The 24,738-nt window shown below is 37.2% G+C and overlaps 2 protein-coding genes across 2 annotated transcripts; one reads left to right on the top strand and one right to left on the bottom strand.

Moving 5' to 3' along the window:
- The first annotated feature begins 2,801 nt into the window (after positions 1-2,801).
- On the top strand, positions 2,802-8,569 carry LOC147568385 (M28 Zn-peptidase nicastrin). The gene is made up of 14 exons (XM_086654830.1): positions 2,802-3,409; positions 3,626-3,795; positions 4,262-4,365; positions 5,105-5,171; positions 5,458-5,550; positions 5,650-5,814; positions 5,913-6,053; positions 6,147-6,224; positions 6,435-6,547; positions 6,655-6,715; positions 6,814-6,981; positions 7,310-7,411; positions 7,876-7,965; positions 8,073-8,569. Exons 1-14 carry the CDS (start codon positions 3,130-3,132, stop codon positions 8,133-8,135), a joined length of 1,695 nt encoding a protein of 564 aa, XP_086510956.1. The 5' UTR covers positions 2,802-3,129; the 3' UTR covers positions 8,136-8,569.
- Positions 8,570-12,464: 3,895 nt separating this feature from the next.
- On the bottom strand, positions 12,465-18,681 carry ELM1 (fission ELM1-like protein (DUF1022)). The gene is made up of 10 exons (XM_086654829.1): positions 17,913-18,681; positions 17,336-17,574; positions 15,861-15,957; positions 15,126-15,275; positions 14,860-14,986; positions 13,789-13,901; positions 13,658-13,721; positions 13,469-13,562; positions 13,274-13,382; positions 12,465-13,047 (listed from the first exon to the last, which is right to left on the bottom strand). Exons 1-10 carry the CDS (start codon positions 18,093-18,095, stop codon positions 12,946-12,948), a joined length of 1,278 nt encoding a protein of 425 aa, XP_086510955.1. The 5' UTR covers positions 18,096-18,681; the 3' UTR covers positions 12,465-12,945.
- Between the last annotated feature and the right edge of the window lie 6,057 nt (positions 18,682-24,738).

Here is a 24,738-nt window from a genome sequence, read left to right as displayed (position 1 = left end):
TGCAGCCTTTTGGAGATATGTATTGGTGAAATCCAAATCAAACCCAGACTCATTATAAGTATGTGATTATTTAGACTGAGTTTTGGGCTTGTCCCACCAAATAAATTATTGGACCACCAATTGTGACATAAAGTTTGTTTAGGGGAAGTTTTTCAAAGTCTAGACGAAGAATAAAGACGTTTCACGAAAAACACGTTTACTTTGGCAACGCATGTAAAAATGTGATAGAAAGATATTAGCTAGTCCAATTTTGAGATACTAAGGCAATTGATAAAATAATATAAGGTGTTTTTTTCCACAATTTGAAGAATGGACCCATTAGGCATTAATGGAGGCTAGAAAGATCTAAGGTACAGGAGAAAAATTAACAGAAATTGTACCTTTTTTTTTTTGTTGAAAGAACAGAAATTGTACTTAATAAATACTGAGTCCCATTTCAACAATAAAATACTTGGTCCAAATCAAGGAATGAAATTTCGATTTCGATGGAAATTTCGGTCGGTCCAAAAGTGGACACGTTTCGTGGAAACGTTTCGGTCTGTGTGGAAATTTTACAAATTTGCGGAATAATAAAACAGTTCTAAAACAATTAGTTTAGGGGATAAATTGAGTTATTTAACTCTATTAGTACTAAAACAGTTAATTAAGTGTTTATCTGCAATTAAACAGTTAGTTTAGGGGGTACATTGAATTATTTATCAGATGTAAACCTAAAACAGTTAGTTTAGGGTCCAATCTGCTATAATAGTAATAGTTAGGGGGCTAACCAGAAATAAAATATAACATACTTGTATTGTAGTAAAAATTGTTTTCCCCTTAAATACAACCCTTAGTCCCTATTTCTAAGACTTCTCGACCGAAACCGACTGTTCCCTCTTCCTCTCTCTCTCTAAAATCGAAATCTGAAGTTAAAGATCACCTAAAGAAGAGAAGAATATCTTGAAGAACAAAAGATTTGAGAAGAAGTAGTCAAGAAAGATGAAACAAATTAACAAAAAGGTAGAAGATAAACGACTAAGGTATTATATGAGTTATGATTATAGAATCTTTCGAAACCCTAAACCTAAATCTCTGTTTCGAAATTTCGTATCAGATTTCGGTGGAAATTTCGTTTCGGTGATGTGAATTTAGGACATGTTTCGGTCATTTCGACCGAAATATGTCGACATTTTATTCCTTGGTCCAAATGAATGAACAAAGTCAATTTATAGATGGGAGTTTGGATTTTATAAATTTGGGGTTCCTTTCAACTTGGATCCTTTTCATAGTGGGAAAAGTTACAAGCGTTCCCCATTATTAAAGGTATTTTTTCTTTTCTATTTCTTTAAAAGTGTTGGGGAGGCGTCTTTAACACTACAAAATGACGCCAACAACTGATGGCTCAGTTGGTAAGTGCATTTACTTCGCAATGCGGAAGTCCTAACTTCGATTCCAAGGAAATGTAAATCGAGGAATATTAAACTTAGATATAAATAAGGTAATTTCTGTGGGCTTTAGGCTATTTAATTTCGTCGTTCTTTAGGCCATTTAATTTCGTCGTCTTTAGACTAGTAGTGATTCGACAGTTATCGGGCTTATCACATCTTATCGATGTATGAATGCCTTTGTAATGACCATTGTAGTTAATATTCAAAGAAAAACACTACAGAATGACAACTTCCTTTATACACCCCAATTCTGTTTTAAAAAAAGGAAATGCGGACGACTCAACATCTTCAGTTTCAGCGCCACCATCACCACTAATTTGCTTAATGCTTATCGAGTCGGCGCGGGATTGGCCTGGGCCGACCCATTTTAAGATTCCCCAACTGAACAGTACAACGAGCCAAACCACCTCAAATTATATCATGGGCCCCGACTAAGCTTGATTTGACTTTGGCCTCCCTTGGCAGTGAGCTCGGGTTGGGGCAAAGCTTGTTGGGCGGTCCTGACCTGTTTCAATTTTTGTTCCCAGACACTTGCAAGCAATCATACAAGTTTGATTATGTATGTGCTTAGAAGTATTCATGTTGTGTTTCCTTTGACATTGATGATTTGTGCACTTATAAGTAGTCATGTTTATTTGTAAGCTAGGACACTGATGATTCATGCACTTATACTTATGAATGTCTCTTTGTTTTTTCTATAACAAAATTTAAAGAAGAAACTTAAAGGTTTAAAGAAGAAACTGAAAGTTTCTAATTTTTATAAATTTACTGACGAACCAGCCAAGTGGTCCTGCCCAACTTGGCCCGACCGTCTACGCCTGCCCTGAGTTTTAGCAAGCACGATCTTGGTCCCAGGCTCGAGTAGGGTTTGAGGTTCAACGAACCGGCTTAGCCTGACACTATTTGAATCTGAAACGTAATAGGCCCAAATTGAAGTCCGCATCAACCCGATAAGCAAACCTAACCAACACGTCATTTACCACCGTCTTCATTGAAAAGGAAAAAAAAGAAACTGAAGATAAATTGGAGGGGATGAAGATGAAAGAGAAATTAGAGGGGTTCGAAAAACCCTATAAGATCCCTCATACTTTCCCACATTGGATGGTCTACAAAGTCCATCTTACTAAAAGCCCGATAAGATCCAATAAATGTATTGACATATGAACCCAACAAAGTGAACTATAAATTTGAAGCCCAATAGTTAGAAAACCATCAAAGGGAAGCCCATACAAAAAGCCTAACTTTGGAGAACCCAATCCAAAACCCCATAATTTGTAGCCCAACATTCCAAGCCCGTCATGAAAACGGGGATTTCATTCCTACAATGTATGGCCCAAATATGGGCTTAGCTCAGGGCTATACGGTTGGCCCAGATTGAGCAATACATGATTTTTGTTCCCGTTAGATATGTTAAGGCAGTTACCCTAAAAGCCTATCAATCATCAGCGTAAACCAGAGCCGTTGGATACCTACTTCTACTTGCAACCCATAACACAAAATGATCATTTGATCGAACGGTTTTCAGTGCCTGTAGTAACTTAACTACAATTATATTCTCCACACCAGATCATAAAGTAAAGAAGTAGACGACCGGAAGTAATAAATCTGGCAATCGCGATCAAGTTCGATAAGAGAGACAGACACACACACTCTCTTGTTTATATTATTCACAGATCGATTCAGAAACCCTAGAAACACTTCAATGGCGGGGAGAAAAGGGCGCGAAGGAGAAGTTCTTGAATCTGTTTACTCAGTTATCGCTCTCGTTTTCATACTCGTAGCTTGTGTTGAACTTTGTGATGCGGCAACTGTTGTTGATGTTTACAGACTTATTCAGTACGATATTTCTGGTGTTCCTTACGGATCTCGTCTCGCTAGTCTCAATCATCACGCTGGTTCTTTTCCTTTCGCTCCTGGAGCAGATCTCTCTCGTACTGTCTTCGTTATTCATTTTCGAGATTTAAATCTCACTTCAATTAAAGGTACTAAGATAGATTTCATCTTATTAATTTGGATTAGTTGATAATTTAATTATCTTGCTTTAAGAACACATAACTATAATTGTCAAAAAAAAAAATGAACATTTATTTTTTTAATTAGTGGCGTTTAGGTGAAGTTTGAGATCTAAGATTTGTTAATGCTATTAGGTTTTCTGTTATCTGACATTAGTTATTGTTTTGTGGATATGAATTTCGAAGAATATGTGATACAAAAGCAGCAATTGGGAGGATTGTTACTTTTACTGCCTCAGAAGTTTAGTTATGCAACTAAAGAAGATGTAGAGGAAGATGGTGAAACTCGTGGAGAAGATCCGACGACAGATGTATTGAAGGAATTGGAACAATTTTTAGTTCATGCTAATATACCCGTAAGTCAAACAAAGAAATTACATTATATTCTAGATCGTTCCATTTCGTTTCCGACTTAAGAGGAAAGAATAATATGTTTTTATATTGTTAAGCTTCTCGTGTTAGTATTATAGTAAGTATTTACTCTTTCAGCGTATCTTAAAGTTTTTAGGATCCCTAGACCCCCACTATAGTGATGCGGTTCAAGTTTCTTACTTTTTTATCCTACCCATTAGCCAGTTTATCATACAATCAATGTTTGTTACTTCAATGATTCGCCACTCATTTGTGGCGTTATGCTCATTTAGAAAATTGAAGTTTTGTTTGTGTAATGATAATTCATTGGAGTTCTCTTACTTTCAAAATAATTTCTTTGGGTTTCTTCTTTAATCTATTAAACGAATTAAATGAAGAGAATATACCCTGAATTTCTCCTCACCGTAAACTTAATTTGATGACAATTGTGTACTTCTATTCTTTTTTCAGTATCCTGTTTATTTTGCTTTTGAGGATGAAAAGATCGATGCTGTATTAGCTGATATAAAGAGGAACGATGCTCTTGGCCAGCCAGCTACAGCAACCACAGGAGGGTAAGTTAAACATATGGGATACGCGATAGATTGTGAAATATTTGAAACTTGATTTTGTTTGCTTACTCAACTGCTAGTACTTTCCTTTTGCAATAGCTTGCTTCTTGCTAAGTTTATAAATGATTGGGAGTCTCGTTATTACTTTTAAAAAAGAATTGGGGAAAGTCCTAGCTTTTATGACAACTTTACTTCATATACGAAGTGGTGTGGTTAATTTACTTTTATGTTATATCTTTATTCCTTTGATATTCAATTGAAGTTGATGAGGTTCAACATTTGAAAGAGGAGTTTATCTGATGTAATGCACAAGTCATGATGCGTAACTGCTAAGTCTCTAGTCTTTAGGCACATATCAACCAGCTAGGGTTTTGCCTTAAGTTAAAGTTGTGTTCTGGACTCCTGCGGTCCTGCCTGTACATGTAAGGAACACACATATAGTACGGGGATGAATGGAGCATCTTAAACAGTAGAGCCTATATCAGGAATAAAATTTCTTGAAAGTCTCAAGTTAAAGTTGTGTGTTCTGGACCATGCTCCTTACCTTTTCCTTTTGTTATGTATTATTTTGCTTTCTTGTTCTTTCAAGATGTAGCATATGTCAATTTGTTATATTAATATTTAGTACGTCCGATCTCAAACTATGTTCATTCTGAATAAATTTTCTTGAAAGTCTGGCAGCAGATTTAGTTTTCCTAAATAGTGGCTGAAGTGTCTTGCATATTTATTGTGCAATCTACAGGTACAAGTTTGTTGTTTCTGTACCAGAACCCAAGAAGCTTGCTTCCTCAACCATCACAAATATTCAGGTTCTGATTTCTTATGTTGCTAACTGTATTTGTTCAATAATAAGTTGAGCTATTATGTCAAATAGGCCCTACTACATATAAAATTACATATTCTAGCACTATTAATAGGCCACAACACTAAGTTTAAAATCTAAGTATATGACATTTTCAGTACTTGAAAAGTTGGATAGATCTTTACCCAATAGTATCTTTAATCTGTGAAATATGAAGTGCACTTATGAGTCTGTAGAGTCACTCTCCCCGGAAGTTAAAATGCTCGCGTTGAAGGTTTATCTCCTCGTGGCAGGGTTGGTTGCCAGGATTAAAAGCAGATGGAGATTCTAACCAGCTTCCAACCATTGCAATAGTTGCATCATATGACACATTTGGCGCTGCACCGGTATGAAGACTATCACTTTTCCTTCTCTATTTATGTTGAAGCTGTATAAAGTTTGATTTGTTTCTTTTCCCTTGTTCTTTGTTAAATTTTATTCTGTAGGCATTATCAGTAGGAAGTGATAGTAATGGTAGTGGAGTTGTGGCACTCCTAGAGTTAGCAAGATTGTTCTCTCGTCTTTACTCAAACCCAAAGACCAGAGGAAGGTACAATTTGCTCTTTGGGCTAACATCTGGAGGACCTTACAACTACAATGGAACGAATAAGGTGATCTGCTTCCTATAGAGATATTGTCTGGTCTCTTAGTCGAATCCGTTATTGACTTGAGTTAACTTCGAAGTTGCTCATACATTTTCATTTTTCAGTGGCTCAGAAGTTTTGATCAACGTTTACGTGAGAGTGTCGATTATGCTATTTGTTTGAATAGTATTGGATCCTCGGGCAATGAACTATGGATGCATGTGTCTAAGCCTCCAGAAAATGCATACATAAAGCAACTATTTGAAGTAAGTTTTTGTTTACTTTTTCTCATAAATGAGACTATGGTAGCCCGTAATTGGTGAAGTTTTAATCATGCGATTTATTACTTGTTTTGGCAGGGATTCTCAGATGTAGCGGAAGAATTAGGTGTTAAAGTTGGTGTAAAGCACAAAAAGATAAATATTTCAAATCCACGAGTAAGCTTATCATTCGTGACTGTAGTCTGTAGCAATCATGCAAATAAGTTCTTACTTTTTTTTTTTGCAGAAAATAAGTTCTTACTTTTATCCTCGTGTAGTGTATATGAGTTCTATTTTTGTTTATAGTTCTGTCACACGATACATCAAATACGACACAATCATTTTGCTCCTATGATAATGTTTATTGTTTATATCGCGATGCTGTAGGTCGCATGGGAGCACGAGCAGTTCTCTAGGGCAAGAATTACAGCGGCCACCCTTTCTGAACTTTCTGTTGCTCCAGAATTATTAGAAAGCTTTGGAGGTCTGCACGATAGGAGGTGAAGTTTCCATATTTATTGGTTTATGGCAGTCTAGCGCTGCTTCGAGTTCTTGTATATTTTTGTTTGGTTGATGACTATGCAATGACAAAATAAGTTCATTGCAGGCATTCTGTGAATAGTGATGCAGTTCTCAGAAGTGTTAAGTTAGTTGCTGAGAGTCTCGCGGTAAAGCTTCCGAGTCATTTTATTCCTTACCATATCTGTTTATGATATTTAGGAAGTTCCGTCTGTGGTTTTGATCAAGTCCGATTTCTTTTTAACAGAGGCATATTTATGGTCACCAAGGAAAGGAAATTCAAATTTTCAAGGATGGTAGTAATTTGGCTGCGAGTTCTTCTTACATAAAGTCATGGTTGGATCTTTTGTCACGGACTCCTAGGGTAGCGCCATTCCTTTCGAAGAACGACCCAATTATCTTGGCACTTAAAAAGGTAATGTAACTTTATTAGTTTCCATTTCTTTTAATTTTGTCTTATTTTAGTCTGGAGTCGTCTTCCCTCTAAAATGAAAAAACTTCTAGTTAGAGATTGATTCATTTCACTTTCGAAAATGGATATTTTCATTTATTGCAATATTGACAATTTGGGGAGGCTCGGTGTATATTGTTAGCAAATCATAATGTGTCTGCCGATGAGAGTAGGACATGTATCCTTTGTCACCAAAAGAAGAAGACTTATAGGAACCAAGGCAACTTAAGAATTACATATAAATGGAGTTCAATTACGTCTTTTAACTTTTGTTTGCTTTTATTGTTGGCAGGAATTGGAGGATCATACTACTGACGTGAATGTACAGCATGAGGTGCTTGATGGGTTGTTCACTTTCTATGATTCTACTAAAGCCCAGCTAAACGTATACCAGGTCTGATTTCTTGCACTTCACCTTCTTAGAGACTTAGACATTATCATATCTTCTTTTGAACTAAATACCACAGCGTAATTGTGGTTCACGGTGATAGTAGCTTAGATCCCGATGGGTGGATGAGTTAAACGGAAAGAATATTTCTAGGGAGGAGTACCTTTTCTTTTCTGCCATATTTATAAATGAAACAAGAAAAAGAGACCCATAATAAGATGAACTCGGAATTTTGGTCTACTTTCTCTTTATACAGCTTTTTTTCGTTCTTAATGTTTTCTTATTTAATATGTTTGAATATGATTGATTCACTTAACTGAGGAACTTACGTCTTCTAACCCCTTTGTGATATACAGATCTTTGTTTTTTCTTGTAAAATATAAGCGTAAACAATCTTGTATAACAATCGCTGATTGTGGTAAAAAAGGGAAGTTAACGTGAGGTCTGACCCGTGTCAAATTGTATTGCAGGTTGCGAGCGTAACATTTGATCTGCTCTTACTTTTGGTTTTGGGATCTTATCTAATTCTGCTATTCAGTTTCCTTGTTATCACAACTAGGGTATACTTCCTCAACCGCCCGCCATTACCAATCATTTCTATTTATGTGTGTATATATTTATATAGTATATAGATATACATCAATAAAAATCTTTTGTTGATGAACAGGGTGTTGATGATCTCATTGGTCTTTTTCGACGACCTCCCCCTCGAAAGATGAAAACAGCCTGAAGTTAGCAAAAGAGATAATTTATGCCCTAGAGCGAGCTCTTACAGGAGTGATATTGCAAAACTGTGGTTGATCTAAATCGTCATCATCTTGATTCTTCCTTTTCCCCTTCTTAGCTTTTCTTTTTGTGGTGGAATGGTTGGCCTATCTTGTAGCTTAGCTGAGCATAACACTACCCCGTGAACGATGTTTACCCGTTTGATTGGATCAGCTAGAAGAGATTAGATTTTTGGTGGTGGAACCGTAGGTTAGGTTTGACATCCATTAACCACTGCTGTAGGTCAGTTGATATCGGTTTAGTGCAGCAATTCGAGTTTTATTTATTTGTAGTGATAGAGCAGAGAGTTTGCTCAAGGCAAGCAAATATTTCTTGAAGCATTGAACTGTTAAATTGAAGTGGAAAAAAAATGTGTTCAATGATTTCACAATTCACAAATATCTTCTCAAAATCTTTTTTCATTTTTACAGTTCTTTTCATGCAAAATCCTGTGTCAGCTTCATTTATGCCAATTACTTGATTTTGGCGAAAATGTCTCAAGATAAATCATTAAGAAGTCCGGAAGTCTTATGACAGAAGTGGTCTTGAAAAGGTTTGGGAGATTTTACAGACAATGTCCAAAGTTGTTAAAGGCAATTTTGCTAAAGGCAAATCATAGTTTGGTTAAAGGCAATGTGTGTTCAGTAGGCCATGCCTAAATTGGAGTTTGACCTAACGACGTCTAAGTTGTAGGCCGACCACCTAACCTGAAAAAATGACATTTTCCCTTAGACTTTCTCTCTCTGAAAGACCAACTGTATTTTCTCTCCTTCCTCGCAACAACCCATTGTCACCAAGCTTCTACCATTCTAGAAACCATCTAAATCGAATTGAATTGAGACCCATCTAATGTTCCCGAACTTCTTACTAATTCGGTTTCCCAAAGGGTCTTCTTTCGGACTCTGTAAAATCTTACTCTCTTTCCGAAAATGGAGATTTCAAATTAGAACTGAATCGCCCTTGTTACGTTCACTTTGATTGTCATTGTGAAATTATTTGTTTGATAACTGTTAATGAAATTGAAGTAGACTCTGTTTAGAATTCCATTAAATTTCATGTCGGGATTTTATCGCATAAGTTACTTTTAGATCACTTTCAGAAAATTCCTTCCCGTAAGAACAAAGCTTCAAGCTTGTCATGAGAGTAATCATGATGATTTGATTTCTAAGGTAACTTCACAACTATAAACTACATGAAACATTTTGATTCTCTGATTTCTCCGTGAAGGCTAAGGGTTTCCAGGTTGGAAACCCTCCTCCACAAAGGGTCCATTGCTGTGATCCGCTTCGCCGGCAAGCGAAAGGGGGTCTTAGAGAGAGAAAAAAGAGAAAGAGAAGAAAGGAGGGAGTAGAGGGATGAAGAATATGAAGGAGGAGGAAGAAAAAAAAGTTAAGGTCGTCGACCGGTAATATTTGGCCGACGACTTTCGACAAGAGGGAGAGAAAAGAGGAAGTGGGTGATAAACACCCTCAAATTTGAGCATTGCTAACCATACTTGGTCAACCTACTTTGACTAAGGCTTGAGTGACAAACACATTGCCTTTAACATGTTTGGGGCATAAAGAATAATCTTAGGGGAATAAATTCTCTTGGTAATCCATGTTTTTTTGTACATTCTCGGACATATTATCTTTTAACCCAAAAATTAACTTGATCAAACATTGCCCCCTAATCTCAATCTTCTCTATCACCTTCACCACCACAACTTTCCACCACCACCATTGCCACCTCTTCTCTCTTCTCTCACACTCACTGTTACTTTCTTTCTTTCTCTCTCCCTATCTCTCTCTATTGCTCTCACTATTTATGTCTCTTGATCTCTCACTGTTTCTCTCTCAATCTTTCATTATTTCTCAATCGGTATCTCATTCTCTCTCTCTCTCTCTCTCTCTCTCAGACACTGTTCCGGCGAGGGGAAGTATTCCCTTTGCCGGAACCAGACCTCGAGGAGGGTTTCTGGTGAAACCCTACGAGGATTTCTGGTGAAACCCTACGAGGATTTCGTGTCCATGAAACATTTCGTGGCCCTGACCATTCCGTGGCCACAAAATGTTTCGTGGCCACTAACTCCGTGATCTCTACAAAGTGATCTATACAGATCGCTAGAGAGAGAGGGAGAGATAGAGACTCGATAAAGAGAGATAAAGACTGCGAGAGAGAAATAAAGATTGCGAGAGAGAGATGAAGACTGCGAGAGAGAGAGAGTGAGTGAGAGAAACTAATATACAGAGAGATATGTCTACAACGAGAGAGATGAGAGTGATCTACAATGAAAGAGAGGGATATCTAGAGCGAGAACGACAGAGAAACAGTTTGTGAGAACGAAAGAGATAATGAGAGAGAGAAAACACGAGAGAGATAATGTGAGATAGTGGGAGAGAGAGAGAGAGAGATTGTAAGTAAGAAACCGAGAGAGAGATTAAGAAAACTAGAGAGAAATTGTAAGTAAGAAAACGAGAGGAAGATGGAGAGAAAAGTTGTAAGTAAGAAATCAAGAGAGACGGAGAGAGAGAGAGGGAAGGAGGAAGAGAGATAAAGATTAGGGACAATGTTTGATCAAGTTAATTTTTAGATTAAAAGATGAATATGCCCTCTAAATCAATCTTTATTGACTAATTTTTTATGCCGCAGAGATTTTCTTCTTTCCCCAAAGCCGCGCCCTTGAATTTTTTCTGTGTTGTTTGAGAAAACCATAGGCCAACCCATCCCATACCTAAACCGGCCTCAGCCAACCCGTGTAGGTGGGCCGCCCAGTCCATTCAGGTGCCCACTTCGGATAGGTCGGCTCGAGGGGGCCGCACTGCAAGTCAGAGCCCCACATCACTAAGTAGGAGAGACCTCTTATTTTCTTATATATAGTACGTCTAGAACCACGCTAGGGTTAGGAGATATGCGTTCATCACTAAGTGTAAATGGTAGGTGATCGTATTTGCGTGATTTAAATCTTCAATTTTAATGAAAGTTGTCGTAAATTTGGCATACTGATGTGATGGTTTTTTTATGGGTTGTATATGCAAAATGGCTTAAGGATTACTTACAGAAAGATAGTTTTGACATGATTTGTGATAACCGACGTTTTGAAAACTTAAAGATTTTCGTATGTTGTATGAATTGGTGAAGTGGGTTGGCACGAGTCATGAGTGTCTTGGCAGCTGTAGTGCTCCACTCTCTGGCTAAGATTCTCGTTTACATTGACCCTCAGACTCAAGGATTTGTTACCTTTAACCGCTCGCCTAGCTTGTAAGCCTGTTACATTCTGACACTCGGGGCTCTGGGGATGTACACCCCAAACTCAGATCCCTCCGCATTTTTATATGACTCTTTGTTTCTTATGTATGTGATGATATATATAACATGTTAAAAAGTCGAACCTCAGTCGAGAGTGAATAAGCGAGCTTTGCATCTTCTAAGATTACAGATAAAAGGGCATTTTCTTGCCAGAAACAAATTAAAGTTTTCAGCTTTTGATAAAATGAATATTTTTGATGAAACGCCACAAAGTAGTTGCATGCTAGGGTACCGTAGAGAATAAGCGTTTCGTCCGGATACTGGAAGGAAGACTTGACTATTTGAATTTAGTGAAGCTAAGATGTATCTAGTTAAGTCAGAGATAAATATTATCACGAGGTTAGCTTGTCAGTGACTGCAACGTCGCATAGCAGGAGAGTGTCTTACCTGCCTAGGGGTAATAAGTTTTCTCGTGAACATGCTAGTACCTTGGTTAGTGCCGATATAGGATGGTACTTGTCAAATTACTAAAGAGTTCTCTGGGTAACTCTCTGTTGATCGAGAGCATATCAGAGGCAGGCAGTTAAGTCTGCTATTATATTCTTGTATTAGGATTGATATGGGCTTTACTCAATAAAAAAAAGGATTGATACATATATTCATGTGCATTTTATCCGCGAAAAAGATTTTATCGTCACTTTGTTTTGTGTATTAGTTGCAGATACCAGTGTTTTTGCGTCGTATGGTCGTGGTTGGATTGCAGATACCCTCCGAGTATGGAATTGCTAAGGAAAGCTACACTTGGATTGCTAAGGAAAAGCTACACGGGGATATGAGTTTTAATCTTTTGATTACTTCAAGTTATATTTTTGTGTATTTCTAACTCAAATGATATATAAACGTAAAACATAGGCTGTATATAAAATATTTTGAATTTATAAAGAATGTGTAAATAGTTCCGATAGTTCAAAGCTTGTATAGATGTCATGGTTGGATGCTTCCGCTTACTTTTAGATGATTTGTACATGTATAAATATGAGTGATGACAAATTATAGGTACGACCGGTTTTATTGAAATTATCAGACAAATTATTTACTCATTGTTCAGAAGAAGTAAAGCACAACCGCGTTTTAGAAGCACAAAAATGACAGTATTTAGTATACAATCCAGCATCGTAAAGTCGTATATTAAATGCACTCACATTAGAAGTATTTATGTCATTATCCCCGACTTTCAACATTCTGTAGATATAATATATGAGCAGATAAAAAACTCAACCTAGATTCCACAAGCTGAGACTCCCGATGTTGCTGCCATTTTATTTTTAACAGGTCGAAAACATCTAAATCCAACAAAAATTGTGTAAGGTACAAATAAAAATTATGTTCACAGAAAAACTGTTTGAAGTACTCACACTGTATTTCCTTTTAGTGGTGGAAAGCTGCCATCAAAACCAGGAAACTCTAAAGTTGCAGTTGGAAAACCATCTTAATGAGAATTCTGATTCTTAGCCCGGATGACACTAAAAATAAGCTATCTCTCTGTCTCAAGGTCGCAATCTCCAGCCACGCTCAGCAATTGCTTCATTTACACGTCTAGCTGCTTCTGCTGTGTCGTTAAGTGGAGGGTAACTCCAACTCTCTGATATCTAGGATTTCCAAATAAAAGAAGCAACTCATAAGAAAAGAGAACCCAACCCATTAATTCACACATCTACTTCTGTCTAATGCTATCTTATGCCCATTAAGCAAGCAAACTTTTTTGGTTCGTGGTTTCACATCTTTATACTAACAAATTTTTAATCTCCATTTTCCTGGCATTTTAAGTAAAAGAGTGTACATTTAATGGAGCGGAGAAGAGGAATTGTTACTTACATCTTCTTTACCCGTGAATGGCCTTGCCACACCTCGTTCCTGTAAAGACTTGTGAAAGTCTTTGAATTTCCATGTACATTTCTCAGCTCCAACGACATAAACAGGTTTCCTGCAAGATAAAGAAAACTAGACTATAAGATCCAGTGCCTCATAACTTTCATCATTAATCACAAGTGTGGTTCTGTTTGAGTATACCCCGTGCCACATGCCTCGCTTAACATACTAACTGAGTCAGCGGTTATGACGAAAGCATCAGCCCAAGCTAGATGTCCCATGTGTGGATTTGGCTCTGTAGATTTCACAAGATAATCACATCATTAGAATCTTTAAAATTTCCATAGTCTATACATGCCCCATTAGAAACAAAAGGCACCAGGGCTTTACCTTCTCCATCCCACACGTAAACCTTTGGATTTTGATCAAGTTCTTTACGTATTATGTCAGATACCTGTAATAATAGCAGGTAAAATTTGAGTACTTGAAAAATCGGAAAAAGCATTGTTATTCAGTTGTACCTTCTGAGGGGTCCTTCTGGAGAAAGAGATTCTAAGGCTTCCACAGGTTGGTAGCACTTCCTGTAAAGAGCTAATTAGCTGCTTGGCAAGGTCAGCTCCATAACGACAGTGACCTGTTCATATTAAGAATTTGAACAATTTATATAGAATATGTCAAGTTGTGATTGCCACTAGAAATAACGAAGCAAGAAAAGAAATGACGAGTGCATATGCCATGTACATTTTCAGTTTTGGGAGTCGGATACTTCGAAATACAAACATAAAGAATAGAAACAATACATGCAAACAAATCTAGTACTCATTTCAGGAACATTTTCTTGCTAATGTCTAACTTTTGTTCTCATGAATCCTTTCACGAAACAAAAGATAGTAGAGTGCATGTGCCATGTTCGGAGTTGGATACTTCAAAGGACAAGCATAAAGAATGGAAACAATACATGCAAACTCATCTAGTACTCATGCCAGGAACATTTTCTTGCTAACGTCTAACTTTTTTCTCTTGTTTCCTTTCACAAAACAAAAGATCATAGAGTGGATACATCACCCATATGCCAAGTGTTCTTTGAAGTTTAAAACTCATTACTTGCTATCTTTATCTTTTCAGTTTTTTAGCTTTCAATAGCGTCACAGTGTTAAAACCAAATGACCATTAAAGCAAACTAACAAGAATCAACAACTATTAAGAAAATCAAGGAATCATCAATCAGTCAACACGACATTGAGGCGTTAGCATCTAAGCTTGAAGTGATGAATAACACCTCAACAGCCTTTTTAAACACTATTGATAGAGATACAGATGAAGACCAATTAATTTAAAATGATGAGAGGCTTAACATACAAAAGACACATTCACGGAATATAGAATAAACGCATCCATAATGAATATCCACAGAGATATTAAGTAATCAGACAATTTTTCAGTTGGGTGACCACTTGACAGATATATAAGAATATGGTCGTATGATCAGTCCACACTCCACTCATAAACAGGAGAAAAGTTGCACAAAAATACTAATACATATGAAGATTCTAGGTTAAATCTGAAATAAGCAGGACGGAACAGAAAATTACTTGTAGGACCTCCGATGTTAACCACAAGCAAAGGTTTCGGCAAAGGTGCCAATTCCTCATGCCAGGCAGCAGCAGCGGCCCGTAATGCAGCAAAATCAGCTTGATGCAGCGCTCCCACAGTTAGGACCTAAAATGCATATTCTCAACCAGTGAACAGGATATGCATAATTCATCGTATAAGAGACTTCATATAATCATTTATTTTTTATTTTAATGAGATGCCGAAAAGTAAATTCATTCAGATGGGTATCATAGCTAGAACGTACCACATTCTTGGTAGGTGGTTCACGAGGTGTTATCCAACTCCGAAGAAACCGAGGGATCTGTTCCTGTGCTTCAGGAGTCAAAGGGTAATAGTCGTGCTTGGGGGTAATTACTAGGTCAAACCTACTCAGCTCCGTCCTTGGATGTTGTATCTGATAATGCCGAGAAATCGTGAATTTAGAGAGCGTAATTAATCCAAAAAACTACAACAGAACAAGCAGATAGATCATAAAACTCGCTAGCATAATGACACTTATGAATGTCAAATTAGCGTGTGAAGAATTATATTGTTACCACTTTAAATGACAACTGAAAAATATCATCAGTTTTAAAAGTTGCGAGAAAAGGTGTGTTATCACTCCTACCATATACTTCGCTGATTTCCTTGTAACTACACATACAATGCTAAAGAGGTATACAAAACCAAGACCACAATCTTCACACACGGAACCTCAATTTTGAGCATGGAAGAAAATAACCATAAATTATAACCTTATAAATGGAAATATGAACAAGAAAAATATAAACCCCTAACACCGTCCACACAAGACAGAAAGTCTCCAAAAAAACTTCTTCCGCCCGAGGTTAACAATGTTAAAAAGAGAAGATAACATGCAAGTATGCAACACGAAATCAATGAATTTGTTCACATAAGCCACAGTTCTATCAATAGTTTCCAAAACATAGATGATACAACAAGCGGTCACTAGCAATAATAGAAGGTTTTGTTGACAAACCTGAACCACAAACACATTTTCAGGAGCTAAACGCTTAATGGAACTTGCGACGGAGATGGTATCTCGACCAGATGCAACCACCAACAAAGGCCCATCCCTGACAAAATCGAGATAAATATTATAGTGCACTATCTCTACATATAAAAGGATAAATAGATAGTACAATCTCTACAAAGTAATAAGTCGGTAACTTTATACTTTTGCCTCGCAGCCCTCGCCTATATTGAATTAATAATTTAACCAAATTTATAAGGAAGTAACTTGAACTTAAATAAATAAAACATACGAAGCTGACTATCACGCTTATTTGAAAGAAAGAAGGATTTACATGTTTTAGTTGAATTATGAGTCTAGCTAAATTTCATCTCACTTTTCATCAGAGAACAAAGAAGTCCTAGAATGGTGCATATTTTCTGCAGATACTAAGGCGCATACAGACTACAACCCCTACTCAAATGAAGGACCTAGCTGAGATGGATGCTAACTCTAAGATTCTTCCCGTTAGTCATTTTCAGTTTTTATTTACTGCCTCCTTTTTTAGAGTCTCGACTGTTTACATTTTTCTTGCCTATTTGAATTGGGAAAAGAGTAAATCTATAAGTTATCAAGAGAAGATTGCATTGAATTTTAAGGTGGTCATGTGACCGCAACGTAAGAGTCCTAGAAATAGATAATATCTCTAGATTCATGTTTGAAACGTAAACTGCCTTGATAAATTTCATGTGTTGACTTGTAATCCTCACAATTGGTAAATTTAGCCACTCCATATCTCATTTTATAGTGCAAAATTATGCAATATAAACATTACCCTTTAACCAGAGGAAGTTGATATGGGGAACAAGAAGCCTAGAATTGCATCATTATTCGAGCCTACCATAGTTAAAGAAGATTTTCATGAAATTACGGATTTCTTATTGCCTAGGCACAAAGAACAAAGCCTCTGAAGCAGTTCACTGAAACAACAATGCATGTCAGACTAGCGAGACATCGATCCCCATTCTTCACATTTCTAACAACTCCTGGTTGACTTGACCACTACCCTGTTCTTAGAGATAAGAAGATTGATTGGTAAAAGATGTTAAAGTTAAAACCTGTCCAGAATTGAAAACTTGGACGGCTGGTGGTCAAGAAGCACTGCTAAAAACAACCAAAATTACAATCTCTCGCCTGGGAATTTGCCGTTTCCGTGACCAGAAAAGTTTGATAACTTTATGCATGATGCATCTACATTGAAATCTACTTCTAGTCATTTTCATTCACTTGAAGATATAATTGGTTTTCGTTAAGACACATACAAATAGCAAAATTCCATCCCAAAAGATGAATCTAATAAATAACTAATCAAATTCTATGTGTAATAATGGATTAGATTTGTTCAAACAATAGTGTGGAGAACAAGAGGAAATCAAACTGAAAAAATATGAGATGGGTTAAAAAAGATTGACATATTCACAGAAATTAGCGGGAAGACATACTTCTCAAAAGTGTCACGAGCCATCGTAGCAATCCGCTTTGCATCAGCTTCTAAAATTGAAGATAAACCAGCGCTAGCACTAGGTTCAACACGAAAAGGAATTTGTTTTCTCCCCCTCAACATTATCGCAAATCGTGAATCACCACATATCCGCCTTATGACATATTCTAACTTTTGGTGGAAAGAAACTGGGAGCCAATGAAGCCACTCATTAACACCTCCCCGTGGTCTCGTAACTCGCTGCATAATTAAGAATCGGAAACATGGGTTAAAGCTAATGACCCACTACACATGTTTACAAGAAGCTTCTTTGATTATAAAACACAAATTTCACACAATTTACAATGAATTTAAGCTTAAACTGTTCCAGATTTCCTAAACCAATTCAAGATAGAAAATCACATCATAATTAGTCGTAATTCAACATTACCACCTCAATATAATACAATTAAAGCCATGATGATTTCATGTTTGATAGGGTAAACTACTAATAATCATAGATGTTTCAAACAAGTTCATGGCTATAATCAAATTGAATAGAGGATGCAAAAAATTCAAATTCTAGAATTGAGACTTACATATAATGAATGTTTATCAGAAAGACCAAGAGCACGAACTAATCCAACACTTTGATTCTCAGCACCAGCAAATCCATTACCAATTATAACAGCACGTCTAATAACACTATAAACCCCACCTTCAAAGATCTCAGGCATACCTAAAGAACCGCTAGGCGGTTCTGGAAGCCTAATTGTCCTCATCTAATAATATTACTCAAACCCTAACAATTTCTTTCTTTCTCTTCAATAAACAAGCATGGCTTTCAATTTCTGAACCGGATTAATCAGGAACTTCAAGAAATAGTGATGAAACCTTGCAAGAATCTTCTCTTATTCGATTATACCAGTTGAATATCTCAAAGAAAATAAAAGAAGGATTGAATTGGAATCCTGGTTAGGGCTATGAAAAATAAAATTTTAGGGTTTTGATTGGGTGTTGAGATCGGTTTAGTGCGAGATACAACCAACCAAGTAGTGGCAGAACCGACTTGATGTTTGATTTCAGACGAGATTCAAACCCCTTTCTTTTCAAATCCCTATTCGGACGAGATTTAACCGAAGAGGTTAATTTCAGAAAAAAAAAAGTGAGCAGCCCAAATTCTCCAACCCGTCCAATTTTTGGACCAATTCGGAGACTCTTTGGAATGTCCTAAAACGGCAACATAACGATCAATTGATTAATTGTACTTGTAAGCTTATGAATTGTGCTGGTATTTGCTTGGGGAAAAAGTCATTCACGTTGGGACACAAATTTTCTTGGAAAGGGATTCAAAAAATCATTTGAATTATTATTATGGGCTTGAGACATCTAATTGTCTTATAGTTAAGCAAGATTGATTCATAATAAACTTCTCTCTCACGCTGGTCGTACCGTTGTTGTCTCGGCAATTGTGATTAGAGTTCTCCAATACCAGATGCAATGTTTCGTCATTCTTAAAGGCATATGCAAAAGCATTAAGACTGGTCCTCTTAAGCCAGCACACTCCTGAAAGTCATATGTAAACATAATGATGAAATCTGATCTCTTTTAATATGGGAGATTCACTCAAGAGCCACAATTAATATCTGGCCTGAATACTGGATCCCCGATCAGCCCCCTCCTTTAAACAATCCTATGAATTCACACCTCACTTGGGTCTCCCAGCTTATAAGCAATAACCAATGGAATGAATTTGTTCTCACTAATACTTTTGATACAATTTTGTGTAATATCATCAGGTTCTATGTATAGACGACTTAGGGAAGAACAAATTCATTCCATTGGTTATTGCTTATAAGCTGGGAGACCCAAGTGAGGTGTGAATTCATAGGATTGTTTAAAGGAGGGGGTGATCGGGGATCCAGTATTCAGTCCAGATATTAATTGTGGCTCTTGAGTAAATCTCCCATATTAAAAGAGATCAGATTTATCATTATGTTTACATATGACTTTCAGGTATTTACTCTATAGGTTCTATGTATAGACGACTTAGGGAAGAACAAAGCAACTTCCAACATGTTGAGGTTCATTGGCACTTTATATGACAAATTAAAACGATTCCGAGAATACAATTGTTCATATGAAAATATTGTACTAAATGCCTCCCAGTCAGAAATAAAATCAGTAACAAAAAGTCTAGATGAACCGCATTTGGGGACTCCCTCTAAACCGTCCTACCCCATTGGACAAAAAGACAAGGACCAAATCACTTTCTCTCTCTAAAATTTTCCTTGTCCTTTTGTCCAATGGTGTAGGACGGTTTAGAGGGAGTCCCCAAATGGCGGTTCATTTAGATTTATTGAAATCAGTAAATACATTGGAAATGTCCTTACCTGCCTGTACTGTGATTGCACGGAAACGATTGAGCATGCACATTTGCGAGATCGGTATGGTTTTACTTTAACATACGTACAAATGATATTATTTCTATTAAAGATTTGATAACATCTTGGAATGAAAACCAACATAATAATGATTTTAACTGGGCTAGTTTTTACGCCACTATACTTTGGTTCATCTGGAAAGCCAGATGTGACAACTGTTTTCAAAACACGATTAACTCTCTTATGTTGGTTATTCACTGAATTCTTGCATTCATATCCTTCAAAATCACTAATAACCGAACAAATTCTTCAAATGAAAGCTCATGGAAACCCCCTGTCAACCCGTATATAAAAATGAATGTTGATGACGACACAATGGCAACCAAAAGATCACATCTCAACAATCAAAAATCTCATTCCGAAATTTCTAAGCATTACCTTCTCACAGATTCGCCGCAATTGCAATGCTCATGCCGACAAACTTGCAAAATGGGCTCCTGTCCATGATAGTAATAGAACTTAGTCTGTAATACTCCCCCCCCCCCCCCCTTCTCAATCTGGGATGTAATTATACTCTTATTTAGTATTATATGCTTATCTTTTCAGCAAAAGAAGAAAGATCAACTCAGAATACATATTTGTTTTTGACTAAAAATAAATTTCGTTATATATTTTGTCTTTTAATCTTCATCTCCATTATCACAACTTTTGATCATTACTATCGCTTCTGACTATTGAGCACCACTATAACCACTTACAACCAATTTGTTTCTGTAACACCCCAAATCCAGATTTCCACGTCGGCCGCCATGAAAACCTAAACTTAAAGTATTTCTCCGCAGAACAGTAAACATATACGATATACTCATCAAGGAGAGGGTATAGTATCGAACATGAAGCTCAAAAAGTAACAATAAATCAACTACTGAAACTTTACCAAGTTTCTCAAAACTCACAGGATGTCTCTAAATCATCGACACAAATGTCGGACAAGATAAAACATAAATAACACCAAGTGTTTAGGAGATACAACTCCAAATAACTACCTAAAGAAAGAAAGAAAATCACTAAAGAAACTCCTCCAAGGCTAACTATGACTCAAGCAGGTGGCACTTCCCGATTTCCTTGTCCTGAAAAATAAAAGGTTGGGTCAGACCCCAACAAGTAGATTTCGAAACCTCTAAAGCCTCAATAGACAGTTTCAAGAGCTACCAAAACAAATAGACAACCACTTATCATGAGAAGATGTCCAAGTATAGTATCCGATTTGTGACCATTAGAAATAAAATGTACCACATATGTAACAAACAACAAAAAACGACATGACGAGTTGGTGTCCACCTTATGTAAGAGTGTGGCCCACAAGGACATCCATTGTGTTAACGCCGACCCCATACGCTCCATACCTATATCACATCCGGTAGAGAGGGTCGAACCAACCACACTACTCTTGCAACCCTTCACCAACTCCATCACGTCACACATACATAATATCACACCATTTGTAATAAACAACCAAAAGCAATATGACAAGTTGGTATCCACGTTGTATGAGAGTGTGGTCCACAAGGTCATCCATTGTGTTAGCGCCGACCCCATACGCTCCATACCTATGTCACATCCGGTAGAGAGGGTCGAACCAACCACACTACTCTTACAACCCTTCACCAACTCCATCACGTCACACATACATAATATCATCACACCACAACATACATAAATCAAAATCATATTCGATAGCATATTACGACATACGAGTTCCATATTTGGAATTTTGCAAGTAATGAATCAATGATGATAATAGCCTAAAATTCTCATATCATGTTGAGTTCTAGGGCATGTTCATGTATCTATATAAAGAGTATTGTCCAATAGTGAGAGCCATATAATTATAAGAGCTATATACTAAAATCATGGAAAATATAGAGGTTTAGCCCTAAATATCATTGTAATACATGAATCTAGCATGGAAATGTAAATGAAGGTTGTATGGTTCATCAAGTATGTCATTATAGCAAATATCCTCAAAATCTAACACATAGATGAGATTCAAAGTGACCAAAAAAAATGAGTTTGTACAAATATAGATCTACTACTTCTAGCATATATATTTATGTCAAGAACCCTAATCTATGTTCAAGTAATACTAAAATCTAGGGTTTGTGGTGTTATCTAATTTGTCTAGGTTTTCTATAAAAATGGCTAATCGAGCCCTAGAGGAGTAGAAATCTACCTTAGATCCAAAGCAATGTAAGCCCCACACCAAGAAAAATAAAGAAAACAATCACCAAGCTCCAATCCTTCCTTCTTCTTAGCCTTTCTCTCTCTAGAACCCTTAAACTCTCATTCCCTCTCTATACTCAAAATGAGGCTGCTTAAGTTTCAAAATAAAGAAAGGGAAATGAGGGGACAAAGTGGGCGTAGGGTTTCAATGAAGTGGGGCTCTAAATGGGTGTTACTATAGGCACCCTAAATATTAGTAGGAGCACTACAGTTTCTCTCTCTCCTATCTCCATTTCTTCTTCTTATCTCTTCCTCTCCTTCCCTTTTCTTTTTCTTTCTCTTTCTGTTTCCCTTCCTCTCCTTCTCTTTATTTCTCTAAACACCAAACAAATTTTAGATCTATTAGGGAATGATGAAAGAGGAAAGTCCTTTGTTATCTATGTCAAAGAAGATATCTTCCCGTAGATTGAGATCTGTCGGGGTGTTTTAGAGGGAAAAGAAAGACGAAGAAAGTAAGAGAAAGGGAGGTACGGAGCCAGCCATAGCAACTACGAGGATTGAAGCCATTTATAAATTTGGCCCCCTTAATATAGGTTCTTTCAACTGCTTTAAAAAAGGTCGGTGATTTGGGGAAACAAAAATAGTTTCTGGGGAAAAATGTGGAAACCCAAAAGAACAGAAAACAAACACACCTTATAGTCGTGGTAAAATGTCGTCGGCCGAAGTTGTCCAGCAATGAGCGACGACTTCTTGTCTCTTCTTTCTCCTGTTTTTCTCTCTTTCTCTTCTCTCTCTTTTCCTTTTCTTCTCTCTCTCCCTCTCTCTCTCCCATCTCTCCCTCCCTCTCTCTCTATCTCTTTCTTTCCCTCTTCTATCTCTTTTCTCTCTCTAATTGATTTGACGTAACTGTTTGCACTCTATAGACATGGATTTTACCTCACTGTGTCATAATGGACAGTAAAGAATTAAGCATGAATTTACCAAATTTAAGATTTAGTGTCTTTTACAGACCTAAAGCCATCCTTGGTGGTAAAATATCTCCATCTACAAAGTTGATGCAAGTTCCAATGTAGTGAACTTTTTGTTCTTTCATTGAGAATAATCTCATAAGGTATCTGAAACTACATCCTCAATGTATATATGTAGGTCGGCTTGGTGAAATAAGAATATTTTTCAGAGTACAAAACTTTAAAGAGAAAATGTGAATTTTGATAAATTTTTCGGAATGCAAAATTTTAGAGGGAAAGAGTATCTTCCTCATCTCTTACTACCAACTCCCGCCACTGCCACCACTCTGACTACCACCTCCAACTTCAGCCACCACCACCATTTGTCTCCTTTTTTTTGTTTTTTTCTTTACTCTAAGAAAAATACAACCTCCATTTATCCTTCTCTTTCTACTCCTTCCTCTCCTCTTTTCCCTCTATCTTTCAAACCAGTGGGGGATCTCCCCAATCAATTCATACTGGTTTGCAAGGATACCCAAAACAGTTCGATTTTGGAAAGATTCCAAATCAGACTAGTTTGTGGGACCCCCTAAACCAGGACGCTGATGGGGGAAATCTCCAACCAGTTCATACTAGTTTGAGATCCCCAAACTAGCCTTCTAAAACTGGTTGGTTAGGCAAAATCTCTATTTACTATGAACTGGTTGGAGATTTCCCCAAACTAGTCCAATGCCAATTTCCGGCAAAGGGGATTCCCCTTCGTCAGAAAAGCTAAAGAGAGACGAAGAGGAGGAGAAGAGAGGAAGAGGAAAGAAGAAAGTGAAATAATGGTGGTGATGGTGGTCGAAGGTGTCAAAAGACCTTATGACTGTTTAGGGAGGCATCAAAGGTAGAAAAACCATTCTCAACATAGTTCCTAAAGCTATTATTTGGGTTATTTGGACTATCAGGAGGTCAGTTATCTTCTCAGACAAGTCAATCTCGGCGGAAGACATAGTTTTTTCGGCTAAATGTTTCGTTTCCACTGGAGTAGGAATATTCCGTGGGTCAAGTTTAAGTCTTTCGCGGACATAGTTGGGAATTGGGAGTCGTTTATTCTTTCGATGTAATCTCTTTTTAGTCCTCTTCTTTTCAGTTTGTTTCTACAGTACGCCTAAGGAATCCGTCTAATGGGACTCCCAAATGAGTTGTGTAACCCCTTTAGACAAAACCCAATCCACTTTCTCTCTCTAGAATTGGGTTTTGTCTTTTTGTCCAAATGGGTTGGACGGTTCATTTGGGAGTCCCAAATGACGGGCTCCCAAGACTTATTCTTGTTTCTTGTGTTTTTTTTTCCTTTTCCCTTACTTGCCTTTAGGGGTTGTGTATTTTTTCCTCGTTTCCTTCAATTCAATCAAATTATTCAAAAAAAAAAAAATTATGGTCGAAGGTGGTGGGCCGAAAAGAAAGATTCAGAAAAAAAAAAAAAATTAAGGCCACTGCTTTGGGGAAAGCAGAAACGTTTCCGGGGAAGACGGTGGAAAACAAAAAAAATGAAACCAAACGCACCTTAAACGTCGCCGGCAGAAAGTCGCCGGCCGGGTGTTGCCGACGACATCATCTTCTCTCTCTCCCCTTTCTCTATCTCTCCTCCCTCTCTCCTATCTCTCTCTTCCTCTGTTTCTTCTCTCTCTTCTCTTTTCCTCTCTTTCTTCTCTCCATCTCCGGCGAAGGGGAGGAGCCCCTTCGCCGGAGCTCGTCTGGTATGTTATTCAAACCAGATCCCGTCTGGTTGTGCAACTAGACGAGACTGGTTTTCTTCAAACCAAATCTCGTATGGTTTGCAAACAAGACGAGCTCCGGCGAAGGGGAGGAAAGAAGAAAAGAAAAAA

This window comes from Eschscholzia californica, unplaced genomic scaffold (assembly GCF_041429995.1).
Source record: "Eschscholzia californica isolate CP2 unplaced genomic scaffold, dmEscCali1.0.p SCAF_1, whole genome shotgun sequence".
NCBI classification, from domain to species: domain Eukaryota; kingdom Viridiplantae; phylum Streptophyta; class Magnoliopsida; order Ranunculales; family Papaveraceae; genus Eschscholzia; species Eschscholzia californica.
The sequence above is the reverse complement of the archived record's forward strand: the minus strand, read 5'-3'. Positions and strand labels throughout refer to the sequence as shown.

Coding starts and splice junctions, on each gene's coding strand:
- ELM1 (XM_086654829.1), bottom strand. CDS start 18,095: ATGAGGACAATTAGGCTTCCAGAACCGCCTAGCGGTTCTTTAGGTATG. Junction 13,722..13,788: donor CCAGAAGGACCCCTCAGAAG/GTACAACTGAAT, acceptor CTATTATTACAG/GTATCTGACATAATACGTAA. Junction 13,383..13,468: donor AGCGAGGCATGTGGCACGGG/GTATACTCAAAC, acceptor TTTATCTTGCAG/GAAACCTGTTTATGTCGTTG.
- LOC147568385 (XM_086654830.1), top strand. CDS start 3,130: ATGGCGGGGAGAAAAGGGCGCGAAGGAGAAGTTCTTGAATCTGTTTAC. Junction 4,366..5,104: donor GCTACAGCAACCACAGGAGG/GTAAGTTAAACA, acceptor TGCAATCTACAG/GTACAAGTTTGTTGTTTCTG. Junction 5,815..5,912: donor ACTACAATGGAACGAATAAG/GTGATCTGCTTC, acceptor TTCATTTTTCAG/TGGCTCAGAAGTTTTGATCA.